This window comes from Lipotes vexillifer, unplaced genomic scaffold (assembly GCF_000442215.2).
Source record: "Lipotes vexillifer unplaced genomic scaffold, Lipotes_vexillifer_v1.1 scaffold871, whole genome shotgun sequence".
Classification (NCBI taxonomy): Eukaryota; Metazoa; Chordata; class Mammalia; order Artiodactyla; family Lipotidae; genus Lipotes; species Lipotes vexillifer.
In genome coordinates this window covers 428,893-446,847 of record NW_006771782.1, presented here as the reverse complement: position 1 = coordinate 446,847, position 17,955 = coordinate 428,893, and the positions used below count along the sequence as shown (strand labels likewise).

Below are 17,955 nucleotides of genomic sequence, written 5' to 3'. Positions count from 1 at the left end.
TCTTTCCCTAGGGGGTGTATTTGGCTATTCGTTAGACTGTAAACTCCATGCGGCCAGGGCCATGTCCTGTAGAGTAGCAGTCACCCCATGTTTTGTTTCTTTCATTGTAACCGAAACCCACCTGAATCCTCCCTGCCTGCTTCTCGCTGGTCCTTCAGTGGTATTTGTGCCACGAATACTGGGTAAACATGTGAGGATATGAAAGTCTCATACTTCTATCTAGGTTATGTGTACAAGGAAAGAAAGGTTTGTGCTTTGCTGTCTATTATAAAAGGTATTTGCCTAAGTCATGGCCATTTAATTTGAAATTAGAAGCAGTGAAAAAAGTATATATGAATAGATCCATATAACTATATATGTATAACGTTTTATATGTAATAAACATGCAGATCGTGCATGTATGTGTGTATATTCCTATGTATTCCTGATTTCTCTACTGATTAAAAACGCCAGAGGAGACAAATCTCTGAGCAGCTTAACTTGATACTAGGATGAATATTGAAATAAAAGAAAGGCAAATTAATTGAAGGATTGGAACAGATCTCAAAACCATATTTCTAAAAAATTTTAAAAATTGGAGTTAAGATGCATTGGTCAGTCATTTGCCTCCGAGGTGAGTAGTAAATACGTCCTTAGGCTACTGAGTTTAAACCCGGTCTCAGCTGGTTGTGTAGCTAGTTGGGTAGTTTGACTCTGAGCAAGTTAGTATTTCTTTGCTAAATTTCTCTCACTCAGAAAATAGTTATTAACTGCGACGTGCTTTGTGAAGGTTATGTTAGACACTGCATATGAAGTTTTCCCCCTTCTTGCCCCCAGCACCATTGTGCACACAGAGAAGCAACTTAATAAACTGTAGCTGCTGTTGTTGTTATTCTTGGCTCTTGCTGTTATTTTGTCCCAGCCACTGAGCTCAGTGCCTGAGAGACGCAGCCATTCTTGGTGGGGAAGATTCAGGTTCGTGCTTATGGTTGACAAAATCCTCAAATGACCCATTGCTGCCCCCGTCAAAGTTCTCAACAACGTTATATGATTTCACGCAAACTCTGAAGTAGCAATTAATCCAGGGAAAAGAAAAATGGAAAACAGAGGAATTCATCAGCCCATGGCAAGAAACTGAAGGAAGGAAGCCATCTCTTGACCTAGTCAAAGCGCGCTAGCAACCAAGCCTCACAACAAACCGCCACGATGCCAAGTGTACCACGGGGCAGAAGTGGAGATTTGAATGCGTAACCAACTCCCCGTAATTCTGTAACCGATCCCCACTCCTCGGCAGAACGTGGCACGATCCAAACCCCAACCCTTTGGATCTAATTGCAGAGGCTTTTAGGCAAGTGTGCAATTATGCTCTAAGTCATGCAGAACTTGCTCGTAATAAAAGAGCCGCAGGGGGAAAAAAGAAAGCACTCCCAGCGGTGAGTGCAACCCCAGAGGACAGAGGTGACCCACAGAACTGGACTGGATGACAAAGAAGAACTCAAATGGAAAGGTCAGCACAGAAAACAGCTCTCGGACTGAGCAGATCACCAGCACATGAGAGACCCAGAGATTCAGAAAAGACACTCAGTTCAAAGTCATCAGAGGGTCTGACACAGGGACCTTTCATACAGACAGAAGGGCAAAGGTGTTATCTAAAAACACAATTTGTGTAGCCTGAAAGCTACTCGGTTTCAACAGAAATGCTCTATAGGGATTATTTGAAATAAAAACGTATGCATACTTATATCTGTCTTTCGGATGTGATAATCATGATAAATTCTGTGTTCATATATGAAAAGCTGATTCTCGTGGAAGAAAAATGAGCCCAAGGGTTCTCTGAGCCCCATTGTTTCCAAATGTCAGGGGAGGCTCGCCTTCGTGTCTGCGCTGCCTTCGTAGGCGGTAGGGTAGATCCTTATCTGAACACGTCACCTGGACAGCTCACAAAGCCTGTCCTGTCATACTCAGCCTTTTGGTGACAAATGCCCCTTCTCCCTAGATGTCAGCCTTTCAAAATGCACGTGGGGAAGGTAGGGTACCAGTGTGTAAGCACAGCCAGCGAAAGGGGATGCTATCAAGGCATCTCCGTGTGCTTTCCCAGATGGTCTCTGAAAGTCACACATTTTTTTCACAGTGGTGTCGGCAAGGCCAGTGTGTCAAGTTTGGGGAGCACGGGCCTCGGCCCATCCACGGCCAGTGGTCCGCCTGGTCGAAGTGGTCAGAGTGTTCCCGAACGTGTGGTGGAGGCGTCAAGTATCAGGAGAGACACTGCAATAACCCCAAGTAAGGCTCTGACACAAAGTCGCTATTTGTAAGGCACGGACCTTTAGCCTGTTACATATTTGCCTATTTGTCTGTCTTTGTTTATACCTGTTTTTAAGTGTGGTTTTATTCCATCTGCTTAATAGCAATCAACGAATGAGGGTTTTACTGCTTGTATATAAAGGCTGTATGTACTGGGGGAGGTATGATGGGCAGAAACCTCGAAACAGCAAAGGCGTTATTCTCTGTGTGACTCTGCTATCACGGACTCCAGTAATGGTGTGAATTACTTTCTGCATCTGAATTAGAGCTGCATGCCTGGGATATTGTAGAACAGAGAAGCTTGGCTGGTAGACTGTGTGTGTGTGTGTGTTGCAAACTGATGAACTGGAGAAAGTATGCTGATTTTTGCCTTACAGGAATGTACATCAACATGTGTTGACAGATCAGCCTGACTTTTCGAGAGAAACCAGAAATCCGAAAAACTGTTGTGTGAAATTTCCCAATTTTTAAAATATTGACAACAAATTCAGTTTTCTTTAGAAAAATAAAATGCTGGGAGGACTGATCAAAACATCCCTGGGTTGAGATTGGCTTGTGGGCACCATCTGATCTGGTGGTCCTGCGAGTCTGAGCTGCCCTCTGTGCTCTGTGAAATGAAGGTGGTTTTAGGTTACTTTTATCTGCTCTAATTCCCATGTGAAACAAGTGTGAGATGTACATTTCCTGACTGGAGTGGTGATGTGGAAAGAGCTCAGAACTTGGAGATGGAAAGATATGACTCCACATCCTGGGTCTGTCACTTATTAATTGTGTGGCTTTGGGAAGATCGCTTGAACTTGGAGGTTGGATTTATGTATAAAATGGAGATGACAGCGCCCACCTCACATGGTTTGGGGGGATTAGAGATTGTGTCTGTAGAATTCCCGGCACGCTGGGGAGCATCCAGTGGGCCTTCGGCGTAAGGTTCTGGGGCCCATGTGGTTTTCATCATCCTCATCCTAAACTCGCCAGGAACACGGGTAACAGAGGGTCAGTCCTCAGAAGCAGCGGGCAGAGGCCTTCCTGATGAAATTGGACTTTGGAGAAGGCCATGGGGGTGAGAAGAAACTGATGGGACCCTGAAAAACCGGTGGATTTAATTTTACCACACGATTCGGTTGGTGGCATAGCGTGGAGGTTGAGAACAGAGACTCTCAAGCCCAGGAACCTAAGTGGGCCTCCTGTCCACCCCTTCCTTGCTAGGCGGCCTTGGATGGCTGACTCTCCCTGCTCTGGGTCCCTCATTTGTAAAAAGGGGATAATGATGGGACCTACCTCAACTGAGCTGGTACTTGTAAAGGGCTTTTCAAAATTGCCTGGCACGTGGCAAGCATTGCATAAATGTTTGGTGGATTGAAAATTTAAATAAATAATGAAATTAGAGCAAAAGGAAATTTTTGAAAAGACAAATTGTCCTTCATCTGAGCTGGATCAAGAGGCCAGTTTGTTCCAAAATGTAAGGGCGCGTTTGGAGATGCTTTGACCGTGGTTTGTTAGGTGCTTGCAATATCTCAGGCTGATCTAGGATCGCTCAGCTTTGGCACTCTTAACATTTTAGGCTGAAAATTTTTTGTTTTGGGGGTTTGTCCTGTATGTGGCAGGGTGTTTAGTAGCAATCCTGACCTCTACCCACTCGATGCCAGTAGGATGAGTCCCCCTCCCCCCAACCTCCAAGTTATGACAACGAAAATATCTCCAGACTTGGCCAAGCATCCCGTAGGGGGCAAAGTCATTCCCAGTTGAGATGCTCTGCTCTAATCAGACCCAATAACTAGGTCTAATGGTAGGGAGGCTTGTGATACATTTGCAGTTTATACTAGATTATTAAAAACACCCTCCTCATACTTTGAATGTAGCCCGTGTCTTGAATTGTTAAAATCATTGTATTACTTTTCATTTTTGCAGCATATTTCATGGATCTGGTTTTCATACATCACAACACTTTACAATCTCGCTGCTTTCCCAAGAAAGAAAGAGATTACCTAATTTAATAACTCTGCTGGTGAAGTGCATGAATGACGCCCCTGAGATTTAAATTAAAACCTCTCTCATATCTGTGGGATTGAGAACACCCATTATAATAGGACCTTGTTCATGGAAATAGCATACTGTAACTTTAGAGATGCCTATCAAAGAATTAATCACTCGAGTAGTTCCACTTGGGGCAGTTTTATCATTTTAAACAAGATTAAGGCTAATCAGGATTCTCTTTAATTATGCACGAAGTCACAAATAAAACAAGTAAATGATCGGCTGCTTCGTGACAATTGAATCAGTTCTCCGTTCTTATTTCACATTGTTGTCGTAAAGCTGTTTTTTTCTCCCTCTTTCAAGTTACTTATTTCTCGCTTGCTTCAGTTTAAACACTTGGTCTGTTCAGATCAGCTTAACCATTTCATTTTTTCATGTGAAAAGCAATGTGAACATTTCATTGCACAGTAATGATGGTTTTCTGAGAACACAGTTTGTTTCATAAAAAGTGAATTATTTCTGGTTGGGTCATGGATTTAACCAACTTTTCAGCTTCAAAAGAATTGAAAGGTTATCTGGTTCTGGATGGCCAGTACCTGGCACATATGGCCCTTCGTCCCTGTCTGTGACAGACCTTTTTAATTGATCAAAGCCTCCCCACTGTGCCTTCTCAAAAGCCTCCTCCAGGTGTTTGCTCCCAGTCAGGTTAGAACAGATACGTGAGTTGAAACCTGTTGTTTCCTCTAGTTATTTTGCAAATGGGTAGCCAGGGGAGACAGAGGGTCCCATTCAGAGGAGCAGCTCTTGCTGGGTCACCGAGCTGGACATGGGAGAGTCAGACCGAGATCCCACTGTCTTAATCCTTACAGCGAACATTTTTTCTGGGTCCCTGGGAGAGAGCCTCGTGAAATGCCTATATACTCTGTTCAAGAAAATTAATAGTGAAAATTCAAATAGTAAAATTCAAATAGTGATAAGTAAGTTTGCTAAGGCATTCTAGAACTCTCCTAAAACATGAGTCGATCTGAGAAAGTATCATACCACTGGAGTCACAGTGCCAGGAGAATCGTTGAATCATATCTCTGGCCCATTTTTCAACCAGTAAATTCTGGGCTCAGCTGATTATCAGAATCATCAAGTGTGCTTTAAAGAACACTGATTTCTTGATATCCCTCATCATGTATTTTTATTGAGAAAGCCTGCAGAGGGCCCGGGAATATCATTTATGTATATGTGTCCGTGTGTGTATGTAAATCATATATATGTAAATATATGTATGTATAAATATATATGTGTGCATATGTATGTGTTATATATATATATATATATATATACATATTTATATTTATGTTTTTTTTTTTTTTAAACAGAGCTTCCCAACTGATATTAATGATCAGCCAGTCAGCCAGCAATAACCATTTGTAGTCAGGACTTGGTAAATTATGCAGAAGCAAATATGGGTATACTTTATAGTAGATTTAATACAAAGAAAAAATCAGGTGCCTAGGTATTTGTTTTCTGGTGTTTTTTTTTTTTTTTTTTTTTTTAAAGAACTCATTGTACCAAGGGACATCATGGTAGAATTTTCTGTTAATTTATCCTAATACTCATGTTCAAAGCTGCAGAAAACAATGTGTCTGTAATTGAGGATTTGATGGCAAAGTCCAAATTTTTGCCAGTCATTAAAAATAGAAAGCACTTTAAAATAGTTACAACTTATTTGTGCTAGCTAGGCTGTAGACTCTGCCCTAAGTTCTTTACCAGCACTCTCTCGGGTAATCATCACAGCTGTCCTCATTTTACAGATTAGGTGGTTAACTAAAATTGCCTAAAGTTAAGCTGGGAAAGGGCAGAGACTGTTTCAATTCAGGTCTGCTTCACCGTCCAAGGCCAGTTCCCTAACCACTGGCTATCACTGTCTCCCTCTTGGTCTTCTCATGCCCCGCCCCTCGAGCCTAACTCAGGGCAGGACCGGCACCCGGGAGAGCCCAAAGGGATGAGGTTGAGCTCTGTTCTGTCTCTTTCTAGTCATGTGACCTTCACTGAGCACATTTTGGAAGCTCTATTAGCCGTTTTTCACTTCATCTATAAAATGAGGGGATGGCTCTATGAGTTTTTTTTTTTTTAACATCTTTATTGGGGTATAATTGCTTTACAATGGTGTGTTAGTTTCTGCTTTATAACAGAGTGAATCAGTTATACATACACATATGTTCCCATATCTCTTCCCTCTTTGTCTCCCTCCCTCCCACCCTCCCTATCCCACCCCTCCAGACAGCCACAAAGAACCGAGCCGGTTTCCCTGTGCCATGCGGCTGCTTCCCACTGGCTATCTACCTTACGTTTGTTAGTATATATATGTCCATGTCTCTCTCTCGCCCTATCACACCTCACCCTTCCCCCTCCCCATATCCTCAAGTCTGTTCTCCAGCAGGTCTGTGTCTTTATTCCTGTCTTACCCCTAGGTTCTTCATGACATTTTTTTTTCCTTAAATTCCATATACATGTGTCAGCAGACGGTATTTGTCCTTCTCTGTCTGACTTACTTCACTCTGTATGACAGACTCTAGGTCCATCCACCTCATTACAAGTAGCTCAGTTTCGTTTCTTTTTATGGCTGAGTAATATTCCATTGTATATATGTGCACATCTTCTTTATCCATTCATCCGACGACGGGCACTTAGGTTGTTTCCATCTCCGGGCTATTGTAAATAGAGCTGCAATGAACATTTTGGTACATGACTCTTTCTGAATTCTGGTTTCCTCAGGGTATATACCTAGTAGTGGGATTGCTGGGTCATATGGTAGTTCTATTTGTAGTTTTTTAAGGAACCTCCATACTGTTCTCCATAGTGGCTGAACCAATTCACATTCCCACCAGCAGTGCAAGAGTGTTCCCTTTTCTCCACACCCTCTCCAGCATTTATTGTTTCTAGATTTTTTGATGATGGCCATTCTGACTGGTGTGAGATGATATCTCATTGTAGTTTTGATTTGCATTTCTCTAATGATTAATGATGTTGAGCATTCTTTCATGTGTTTGTTGGCAGTCTGTATATCTTCTTTGGAGAAATGTCTATTTAGGTCTTCTGCCCATTTTTGGATTGGGTTGTTTATTTTTTTGTTATTGAGCTGCATGAGCTGCCTGTAAATTTTAGAGATTAATCCTTTGTCAGTTGATTCATTTGCAAATATTTTCTCCCATTCTGAGGGCTGTCTTTTGGTCTTGTTTATGGTTTCCTTTGCTGTGCAAAAGCTTTGAAGTTTCATTAGGTCCCATTTGTTTATTTTTGTTTTTATCTCCATTACTCTAGGAGATGGGTCAAGAAGGATCTTGCTGTGATTTATGTCATAGAGTGTTCTGCCTATGTTTTCCTCTAAGAGTTTGATAGTTTCTGGCCTTACATTTAGGTCTTTAATCCATTTTGAGCTTATTTTTGTGTATGGTGTTAGGGAGTGATCTAATCTCATACTTTTACATGTACCTATCCAATTTTCCCAGCACCACTTATTGAAGAGGCTGTCCTTTCTCCACTGTATATTCCTGCCACCTTTATCAAAGATAAGGTGACCATATGTGCATGGGTTTATCTCTGGGCTTTCTATCCTATTCCATTGATCTATCTTTCTGTTTTTGTGCCAGTACCATACTGTCTTGATTACTGTAGCTTTGTAGTATAGTCTGAAGTCAGGCAGCCTGATTCCTCCAGCTCCATTTTTTGTTCTCAAGATTGCTTTGGCTATTCGGGGTCTTTTGTGTTTCCATACAAATTGTGAAATTTTTTGTTCTAGTTCTGTGAAAAATGCCAGTGGTAGTTTGATAGGGATTGCATTGAATCTATAGATTGCTTTGGGAAGTAGAGTCATTTTCACAATGTTGATTCTTCCAATCCAAGAACATGGTATATCTCTCCATCTGTTTGTATCATCTTTAATTTCTTTCATCAGTGTCTTATAATTTTCTGCATACAGGTCTTTTGTCTCCTTAGGTAGGTTTATTCCTAGATATTTTATTCTTTTTGTTGCAATGGTAAATGGGAGTGTTTTCTTGATTTCACTTTCAGATTTTTCATCATTAGTATATAGGAATGCCAGAGATTTCTGTGCATTAATTTTGTATCCTGCTACTTTACCAAATTCATTGATTAGCTCTAGTAGTTTTCTGGTAGCATCTTTAGGATTCTCTATGTATAGTATCATGTCATCTGCAAACAGTGACAGCTTTACTTCTTCTTTTCCGATTTGGATTCCTTTTATTTCCTTTTCTTCTCTGATTGCTGTGGCTAAAACTTCCAAAACTATGTTGAATAAGAGTGGTGAGAGTGGGCAACCTTGTCTTGTTCCTGACCTTAGTGGAAATGCTTTCAGTTTTTCGCCATTGAGGATGATGTTGGCTGTGGGCTTGTCATATACGGCCTTTATTATATTGAGGAAAGTTCCCTCTACACCTACTTTCTGCAGGGTTTTTATCATAAATGGGTGTTGAATTTTGTCAAAAGCTTTCTCTGCATCTATTGAGATGATCATATGGTTTTTCTCCTTCAATTTGTTAATATGGTTAATCACATTGATAGATTTGCGTATATTGAAGAATCCTTGCATTCCTGGAATAAACCCCACTTGATCATGGTGTATGATCCTTTTAATGTGCTGTTGGATTCTGTTTGCTAGTATTTTGTTGAGGATTTTTGCATCTATGTTCATCAGTGATATTGGCCTGTAGTTTTCTTTCTTTGTGACATCCTTGTCTGGTTTTGGTATCAAGGTGATGGTGGCCTCGTAGAATGAGTTTGGGAGTGTTCCTCCCTCTGCTATATTTTGGAAGAGTTTGAGAAGAATAGGTGTTAGCTCTTCTCTAAATGTTTGATAGAATTCGCCTGTGAAGCCATCTGGTCCTGGGCTTTTGTTTGTTGGAAGATTTTTAATCACAGTTTCAATTTCAGTGTTTGTGATTGGTCTGTTCATATTTTCTATTTCTTCCTGATTCAGTCTTGGCAGTTTGTGCATTTCTAAGAATTTGTCCATTTCTTCCAGATTGTCCATTTTATTGGCATAGAGTTGCTTGTAGTAATCCCTCATGATTTTTTGTATTTCTGCAGTGTCAGTTGTTACTTCTCCTTTTTCATTTCTGATTCTATTGATTTGAGTCTTCTCCCTTATTTTCTTGATGAGTCTGGCTAATGGTTTATCAATTTTGTTAATCTTCTCAAAGAACCAGCTTTTAGTTTTATTGATCTTTGCTATTGTTTCCTTCATTTCTTTTTCATTTATTTCTGATCTGATTTTTATGATTTCTTTCCTTCTGCTAACTCTGGGGTTTTTTTGTTCTTCTTTCTCTAATTGCTTGAGGTGCAAGGTTAGGTTGTTTATTCGAGATGTTTCCTGCTTCTTAAGGTGGGCTTGTATTGCTATAAACTTCCCTCTTAGAACTGCTTTTGCTGCATCCCATAGGTTTTGGGTCGTTGTATCTCCATTGTCATTTGTTTCTAGGTATTTTTTAATTTCCTCTTTGATTTCTTCAGTGATCACTTCGTTACTAAGTAGTGTATTGTTTAGCCTCCATGTGTTTGTATTTTTTACTGCTCTTTTCCTATAATTGATATCTAATCTCATGGCGTTGTGGTCGGAAAAGATACTTGATATAATTTCAATTTTCTTAAATTTACCAAGGCTTGATTTGTGACCCAAGATATGATCTATCCTGGAGAATGTTCCATGAGCACTTGAGAAAAATGTGTATTCTGTTGTTTTTGGATGGAGTGTCCTATAAATATCAATTAAGTCCATCCTGTTTAATGTATCATTTAAAGCTTGTGTTTCCTTATTTATTTTCATTTTGGATGATCTGTCCATTGGTGAAAGTGGGGTGTTGAAGTCCCCTACTATGAATGTGTTACTGTCGATTTCCCCTTTTATGGCTGCTAGTTTTTGCCTTATGTATTGAGGTGCTCCTATGTTGGGTGCATAAATATTTACAATTGTTATATCTTCTTCTTGGATCGATCCCTTAATCATTATGTAGTGTCCTTCTTTGTCTCTTCTGATAGTCCTTATTTTAAAGTCTATTTTGTCTGATATGAGAATTGCTACTCCAGCTTTCTTTTGGTTTCCATTTGCATGGAATATCTTTTTCCATCCCCTTACTTTCAGTCTGTATGTGTCTCTAGGTCTGAAGTGGGTCTCTTGTAGACAGCATATATATGGGTCTTGTTTTTGTATCCATTCAGCCAATCTGTGTCTTTTGGTGGGAGCATTTAGTCCATTTACATTTAAGGTAATTATCGATATGTATGTTCCTATTCCCATTTTCTAAATTGTTTTGGGTTCGTTATTATAGGACTTTTCCTTCTCTTGTGTTTTTGTCTAGAGAAGTTCCTTTAGCATTTGTTGTAAAGCTGGTTTGGTGGTGCTGAACTCTCTCAGCTTTTGCTTGTCTGTAAAGGTTTTAATTTCTCCATCAAATCTGAATGAGATCCTTGCTGGGTAGAGTAATCTTGGTTGCAGGTTTTTCTCCTTCATCACTTTCAGTATGTCCTGCCACTCCCTTCTGGCTTGTAGAGTTTCTGCTGAGAGATCAGCTGTTAACCTTATGGGGATTCCCTTGTGTGTTATTTGTTGTTTTTCCCTTGCTGCTTTTAATATGCTTTCTTTGTATTTAGTTTTTGACAGTTTGATTAATATGTGTCTTGGCGTATTTCTCCTTGAATTTATCCTGTATGGGACTCTCTGTGCTTCCTGGACTTGATTAACGATTTCCTTTCCCATATTAGGGAAGTTTTCAACTATAATCTCTTCAAATATTTTCTCAGTCCCTTTCTTTTTCTCTTCTTCTTCTGTGGAGGGGACTAGTGCCTGTGTTGTGGTGTATGAGGCTAGATCTTGTCTCTCTAGTGGGCAGGTCCACGTCTGGTGGTGTGTTTTGGGGTGTCTGTGGACTTATTATGATTTTAGGCAGCCTCTCTGCTAGTGGGTGGGGTTGTGTTCCTGTTTTGCTATATGGTTGGCATAGGTTGTCCAGCACTGTAGCTTGCTGGTCGTTGAGCGAAGCTGGGTGCTGGTGTTGAGATGGAGATCTCTGGGAGATTTTCGCCGTTTGATATTATATGGGGCTGGGAGGTCTCTTCTTGACGAGTGTTCTGAAGTTGGCTCTCCCACCTCAGAGGCAGAGTCCTGACTCCTGGCTGGAGCAGCAAGAGCCTTTCATCCACTCGGCTTTTGGGAGGTCTGAGGTCTTCTGCCAGCATTCAGTAGGTGTTCTGTAGGAGTTGTTCCACATGTAGATGTATTTCTGGTGTATTTGTGGGGAGGAAGGTGATCTCCGCGTCTTACTCCTCCGCCATCTTTCCACCCTGGCTCTATGAGTTTTGAGGTCTTTCCCATGTTACAGTTTCTGACTTGAAGCAGTCACACGTGGTCCCCTTTCATGTTATGGAATGTGAGTAGTCTAAATGAAGCTTATTTGTAAACTCTCTGGCAAGAAAGACTTACACTGAGAAAATTTTAATTATGACTCATAAAGATGACCAGCAATAGAGTAAGGCTCTCATATGGCACTTTAAGGTTTTTCTAAATGCTTTTCGGATAATGATTTAAGAAGTCTTCAGGGATTTAATCTAGCACAGTGACTGCTGAATGTTTTAGTAGTTGTTCCAGAATGTTTTGAAATAGCTTAAAAATCTCATTCTGGCGGCGTGACACTTCCCGTTTCTGTTGAATCCATTTTAGCATAGGAGAATTTGATAAAATATGCTGGAGCAAACCCAGGGGTGTTTTATAGCATTCCTGTGCTTCCTAAAGAGACAAGGAATTTTAATCACAGAAATTTATTAACTTGGAGCCTCTTCTTTCATGTTACATGTTTGCCTTGAGCTTTTGTACGAGGTGATCTGTAGTTGGGATTTAGCCTTAGGAGAAAACTACAAAAAAAAGTGGGAATGAAAAGAAGCAATTGCTTTGTGCCAGGAGTCAGCTGGGTAAGATGTCCCTGGTAGTTTTCAGTGTGGTTGACGCTCCTTTTTATTTTGCTTTCTGGTTTTTGCAGTCTGCCTAGCAAGATCTTAAAGAGCTTGCCATTAGATCATAATTATTTATGTTCTAATGGGATTCCCTACTCTGGAAATCCATTTCCCATTGTGCTTGGCAGGAAAGGAGCAGGCCACCTGCAACGTTAAAAAGTGATTATGCAGATGAAAACAAGGACATGTTTTTTCCCCCAGAGTTTAGAATCAATTAGAATAAAGCACACGTGAGTGTGACAGTCATCAAACTATCAGCTCAGTGACCGACAAAGCTGGATTGGAAAATATGGCATGTAATACCCTCAGTGTCCTGACTGACCTTCTACGTCAGGGGTCCCCAGCCCCCAGGCGGTGGACTGGTACCGGGTCCACGGCCTGTTAGGAATCGGGCCGCACAGCAGGAGGTGAGTGGCGGGTGAGGGAGTGAAGCTTCGTCTGCCGCTCCCCATGGCTTGCATTGCCTCCTGAACCATCCCCTGCCGTCCGCTCCCCACCCCGGTTCCTGGAAGAATTGTCTTCCATGAAACTGGTGCCTGGTGCCAGAAAGGTTGGGGACCGCTGTTCTGCGTCACAGCAGGTGCATGGCAAGCTGTAGGAAGATTATGGGAGTGGTCAGAGATGGGAGACAAGCTGGGGAGGAGTTGGGTCTGCGTTGGAAGAGCTTTGATGCCAACAAATGGGGCGTGTGTGTTTGCATGTGTAGCACACAAGCACATGTCTACATTAACATTTAGGTGTGTTTACAGATTTCCCTAACGCATGAGGTGATAGGATGAGTGTCAAGAATATGCCTTCATCAGTCTTTATGGATATCGCCAGAATGTAAAAATTGGCTCAGAGGTGGCAAGTAAGTTTGGTCTAACATGGCAGTTGATGAGCAGTGGTAGTGGCTACCCAAGGGCTATGTTGAGAAAAGAAAGCAAAGAAAAAGAAAAATCCTTGATTGATTAGTTATGTCTGCCATGGGTATAAGAAGAGTTGGGACATAAGGGTAGTAGACTACATATTTCCATTTTTGTAATGGACTTAATGGACTGCATACACTGTGACCATGATCATCTTGACTGTCCCTCCTTATATTATTGCCTGTGACTAACAGCCTTTTGATTGCTAGTATTGAAGATCTTTAATTTTCCTTTTAGGCCTCAGTATGGTGGCAAGTTCTGTCATGGCTCTAGCCGTGTATATCAGCTGTGCAATATTGACCCTTGTAATGAAAATAGCTTGGATTTTCGAGCCCAGCAGTGTGCAGAATATAACAGCAAACCTTTCCGTGGATGGTTCTACCAGTGGAAACCCTATACGAAAGTGGAAGGTAATTTGGTCTTTACGAACCTCAAACCAATATGTCTCTACGTGAACAGTAACGTGAATGAACAGCACAGAAGAAATTGCTGCCTGTGTAAAAAAGTTTCCATGTTTACCTTTCATTCCCCAGACCCGTCCTGGCTCAGTTTTTCATTCACTTCTTTAGGTTTTGTTTATTTTTCCACACTTTTTTTTTTCACACGACACCCCTTTCCTCCCACATGTATAAGTCGAAGAGTTCATGTGTTTGGAATGTACTTACGTTTCTAAACTTACCTTTGACATTTCAGCAGTTAAGTCTCCCAGGGATGTTAATTGAAATTGGTATGAATTGTCCAGACCAAAAACTCATGAAACCATATATGCCCCATAGAGACACCATACTCGGTACCTGAGGTGGTAGATGATAACAAGCATGGAAAGGCCTATTTGCAGAGTGTACACACCCCACACACACACACACACACACACACACACACACACACACATATGCATCATGAATAAAAAATGTCTCTATATTAAGTTCTTGGTACTTATTATACCTTAAAGTAATGGCTTGTATTTGACCTTTTATGTTGATTTGATTTGATTTTGGCTGAGCATCAAAATTTATTTTAGTTACCATAGGTACAAAGTACAAGTACCAAATTTAACGTACTTTGTGTTACCTGTGCAGAATGAGCTGTCACCATTCTGGTTGTTTCCTTTTCATTTTTTCCATTCACTTGCTTTATCAAAACTCATCCACTCTTCCTTTGGAAAAGGGATTAACGTGAATCCCAGTTGTACATATGCAGGATGGGAAGAGACCAAATTTAATGATAATTCATGGGAAATAAGATGGAGGGCTGCTTCTGTGCGAAAGCTCAGGATGAACCTATATAGTCAGTGACCAAAAAGAAACTAATGTAATCAGAGACATCGTTATAAGAAGCATCATCTCCAAATCAAAGGGGTTGGTACTACAACTTTGCTCAACACCAGCCCAGCCGTTGCAGGAGTGTGAATCTAGTTCTGGGTCCAAAAGCTGCTTGTCTAAAAGCACAAATTGGGACCGACATTAAAATTCTGAAATCTGTGTCTTAGGAGAAAGCATTGAGGGACTGACAGATGTTGACTGTAGGAGAGAAACTAGTTACCTTCAAAAATTCAAAGAGAGATTGAACAGAGGGAGGTTTCAATTTATTGGAAATTGCTTCTGAATACAGAATTAATTCACGTGCTCAGAAATTCCTATGGTTCCTATGGCCGTGTCCTCAGAGAGACCTTCCTTCCTGTCATTTTCTGAATCCTTTGCCCTGCTTTATTCCTCATTGCTCTTGGTGCGAGAATTGATATTATAGTGGCATTTATTCATTATCTTTCTCCCCACAAGAATTATTAGGTTCCCCAGGGTTGAAGCCTCTGTCCGTTTTGAGTGTGCTTGTATCTCTCTCATCTAAGAACAGCACTTGGAACATATTTATAACTTTTGGAACAAATGAATAAATAAATATCAACTGTCCTTAATGGAAGCGTGTCCCATCCTGAGCAGTAAATGCTCTATCACTGGAGACATTCTATCAGGAACTAAGAAATTACCTAGGAAGGGTTCCATGCAGCAGGTTCCCACGGACACTGAGGATAGCTGCAGTTGCTCTCAGTTCTGACACTTGAAGACTTATTTTCTCTTGGCTGTATTCGCCCCTAATTCCATGTTTCTCATCTATGGTTCTTTCTCCAAAACTCTCTTGTCCTTCCTTTGCTTTGTCTTCTTGGATAATCCTTGGTCTTTCCCACATCTTCCTTTAAATATAGTGTGCACAGAATCTGTTGTTATCATCCTTTAGATAAGTTGTGGGTTGAATACATAAAGAGAAAGTGAAGCAGGTAAACTTCGCGACTTATAAAATGGTTTTTGATTTCAAATTGCTTTCACTAATATTCTTGCAGTTTTTACCAGGTAGGGAGCCTGGCATTTCATTCATTCACTCAACAGATGTTGACTGAGTTCTTACTGCCTGGGAGACACTCTGCTAGATACAGAGGCGAGTACATTGAATAAACCAGAGAACTTCCCTGGCGGTCCAGTGGTTTAGACTCCGTGCTTCCACTGCAGGGGGCATGGGTTCTATCCCCGGTCAGGGAACTAAGATTCCACATGCCGCTTCGCCAAAGAATAAAGAATAAAAAACAGACACTTAGGGTCGCACATCCTAGAGTGGGAGATGGAAAAGTTAAGGCCTTCTCATCCTTCCCTCTTCTCCTTTGGATACTTATTTAAAATCGAAAAGACTGACCATGATTTGAAGGTCTGTGCCATTCATGCGGTTTGGGAAAAATCAGGGGAAGAATTTATTCATAAACGTAGACAGTCTTTGTCTTCCAGTGATGAGTTTCCCTCTTCTTGTTTCTTTTTTTTCTTTTTGCGGTACGCGGGCCTCTCACTGTTGTGGCCTCCCCCGTTGCGGAGCACAGGCTCCGGACGCACAGGCTCCGCGGCCACGGCTCACGGGCCCAGCCGCTCCACGGCACGTGGGATCTTCCCGGACCGGGGCACGAACCCGTGTCCCCTGCATCGGCAGGCAGACTCTCAACCACTGCGCCACCAGGGAAGCCCCTTGTTTCTTTTTTTTTAATTGAAGTGCAGTTGATTTAGAATGTTGTGTTAGTTTCAGGTGTACAGGAAAGTGATTCAGTTGTGTGTGTGTATATATATATATTTTTCCATATTCTTTTCCATTACAGGTTATTACAAGGTATTGAGTATAGTTCCCTGTGCTATGGAGTAGGACCTTGTTGTTTATCTGTTTATATATAGTAGTGTGTATCCGTTAATCCCAAACTCCTAATTTATCCCCTGCCCCAGCTTCTTTGTTTCTTTCTAACAGACTAGTTCCTAAACTTTCCCAGGAACCTGTACTGGAAAAACTGAACTTTCTAGAACTTGTTAATTCCTGGGAATGAGGGAGATAAAAGAGGGTAACATGTCTTCCAGCTCCCTAATCTCATATGCACAGGGTAGGAGGCGTGAGATAAAACTTCTATTAGAAAGAATTCCTAGGTGAGAAAAAAAATGGAATCCATCCACATGGCTGCATATTTGGACCATAAAAATTTCACTGCCTTCATATTTTTGACTTTGTCTTTTATTGAGAGGTTTTATGGAGCACAACCGTTTGCAAACTCTTTACACGTTTGTTGTAAAACTGTTATCAGGGATATCACACAGTCGCACATCAGGTCTCATGGGAGAAACGTCATCTGGAATTCCTGGCCAAAGAAGAACTCTTTCTATTGGAGAAATAGGCACAACAACTCCTTTCTGATAACAAGTGCTCTATACAGATAGTACTTGTTTGTTTTTGCCTGTGATACCAGAAACTTCTCAGGGACTTAATGATCAATAAAAATTACATGTTTTTAGCCTTAATGTTTAGTTTGTTTGCGTTCTCTTCCTTTTCATGATACGATTCTTTTCTGTATGTTTTATAAACATTGTTGACCATATGCCTTTCTTCCAAAATTCTTCTAGAATTTTCCCTCCTAACAGACTGAATAAATATGTAAAATAATCCGTGTCCTAAATCACAGTCAGCAGACTATGACCTGTGGGCCCAATCTGGCCCGTTTTTTAAAAATAACGTTTTATTGGGACACAGCAATAGTCCTTCATTTACATATTGTTAATGGCTGACCTCAGGGCCCATGAAGCCTTAAATATCTACTATCCAAGGAGGGTAGTGATGCAACCCACCAGTCATGTGTATTACGGCTCTTACTCAGGATTAGAAAAATAAAATTCTCATGTATCAATGTTAAAGCAGACTTGATATGGATTACTAAAAGGAACTCATATTTTTAAAAGCCACACACATCTGCCCTCGGGCACGCCCTTGCACACACATCCCGCCAGAAAACTGTGTGTAACATCTTCCATCTTGATCATAATAGCTTTCTAATTAAATTTAACTCATCTCTTTGGTACTTGTGTCATTTTCCTATGATTTCCTCTTGACCATGACCTCTTGATCTCTTTGCTTCTAGAGGAAGATCGATGTAAGCTGTACTGCAAGGCTGAGAACTTTGAATTCTTTTTTGCCATGTCCAGCAAGGTGAAAGACGGAACTCCTTGCTCTCCACACAAAAATGATGTTTGCATTGATGGGATTTGTGAAGTAAGAGAACATTTCTGCTCTGGGGTGTATGGTCATATGCTTGTGTTGCCTCCTATCAAATGCATAGCGTGAGAAGTGTTCCAAGAGATTCTTGGGTCTGGATAAAAGCAGGTGGTGTAGTGGGGAAGAGGGTAACGTTTTCAAGTCGGATGTGAGTTTTATCTCCAAATTCCCTCTTAATTTCTGCATGACCCCCTTCCAGTGTTTTGAGTTTCCTTTT

General features: G+C 41.0%; 1 protein-coding gene across 1 annotated transcript in view; it reads left to right on the top strand.

Moving 5' to 3' along the window:
* The window catches only part of ADAMTS18 (ADAM metallopeptidase with thrombospondin type 1 motif 18), a 162,933-nt gene that overhangs the window by 99,262 nt on the left and 45,716 nt on the right, over positions 1-17,955 (top strand). Inside the window, 3 exon segments of the mRNA XM_007447144.1 lie at positions 2,111-2,259; positions 13,413-13,585; positions 17,605-17,735. Coding sequence (XP_007447206.1) covers positions 2,111-2,259; positions 13,413-13,585; positions 17,605-17,735 — 453 coding nt within the window.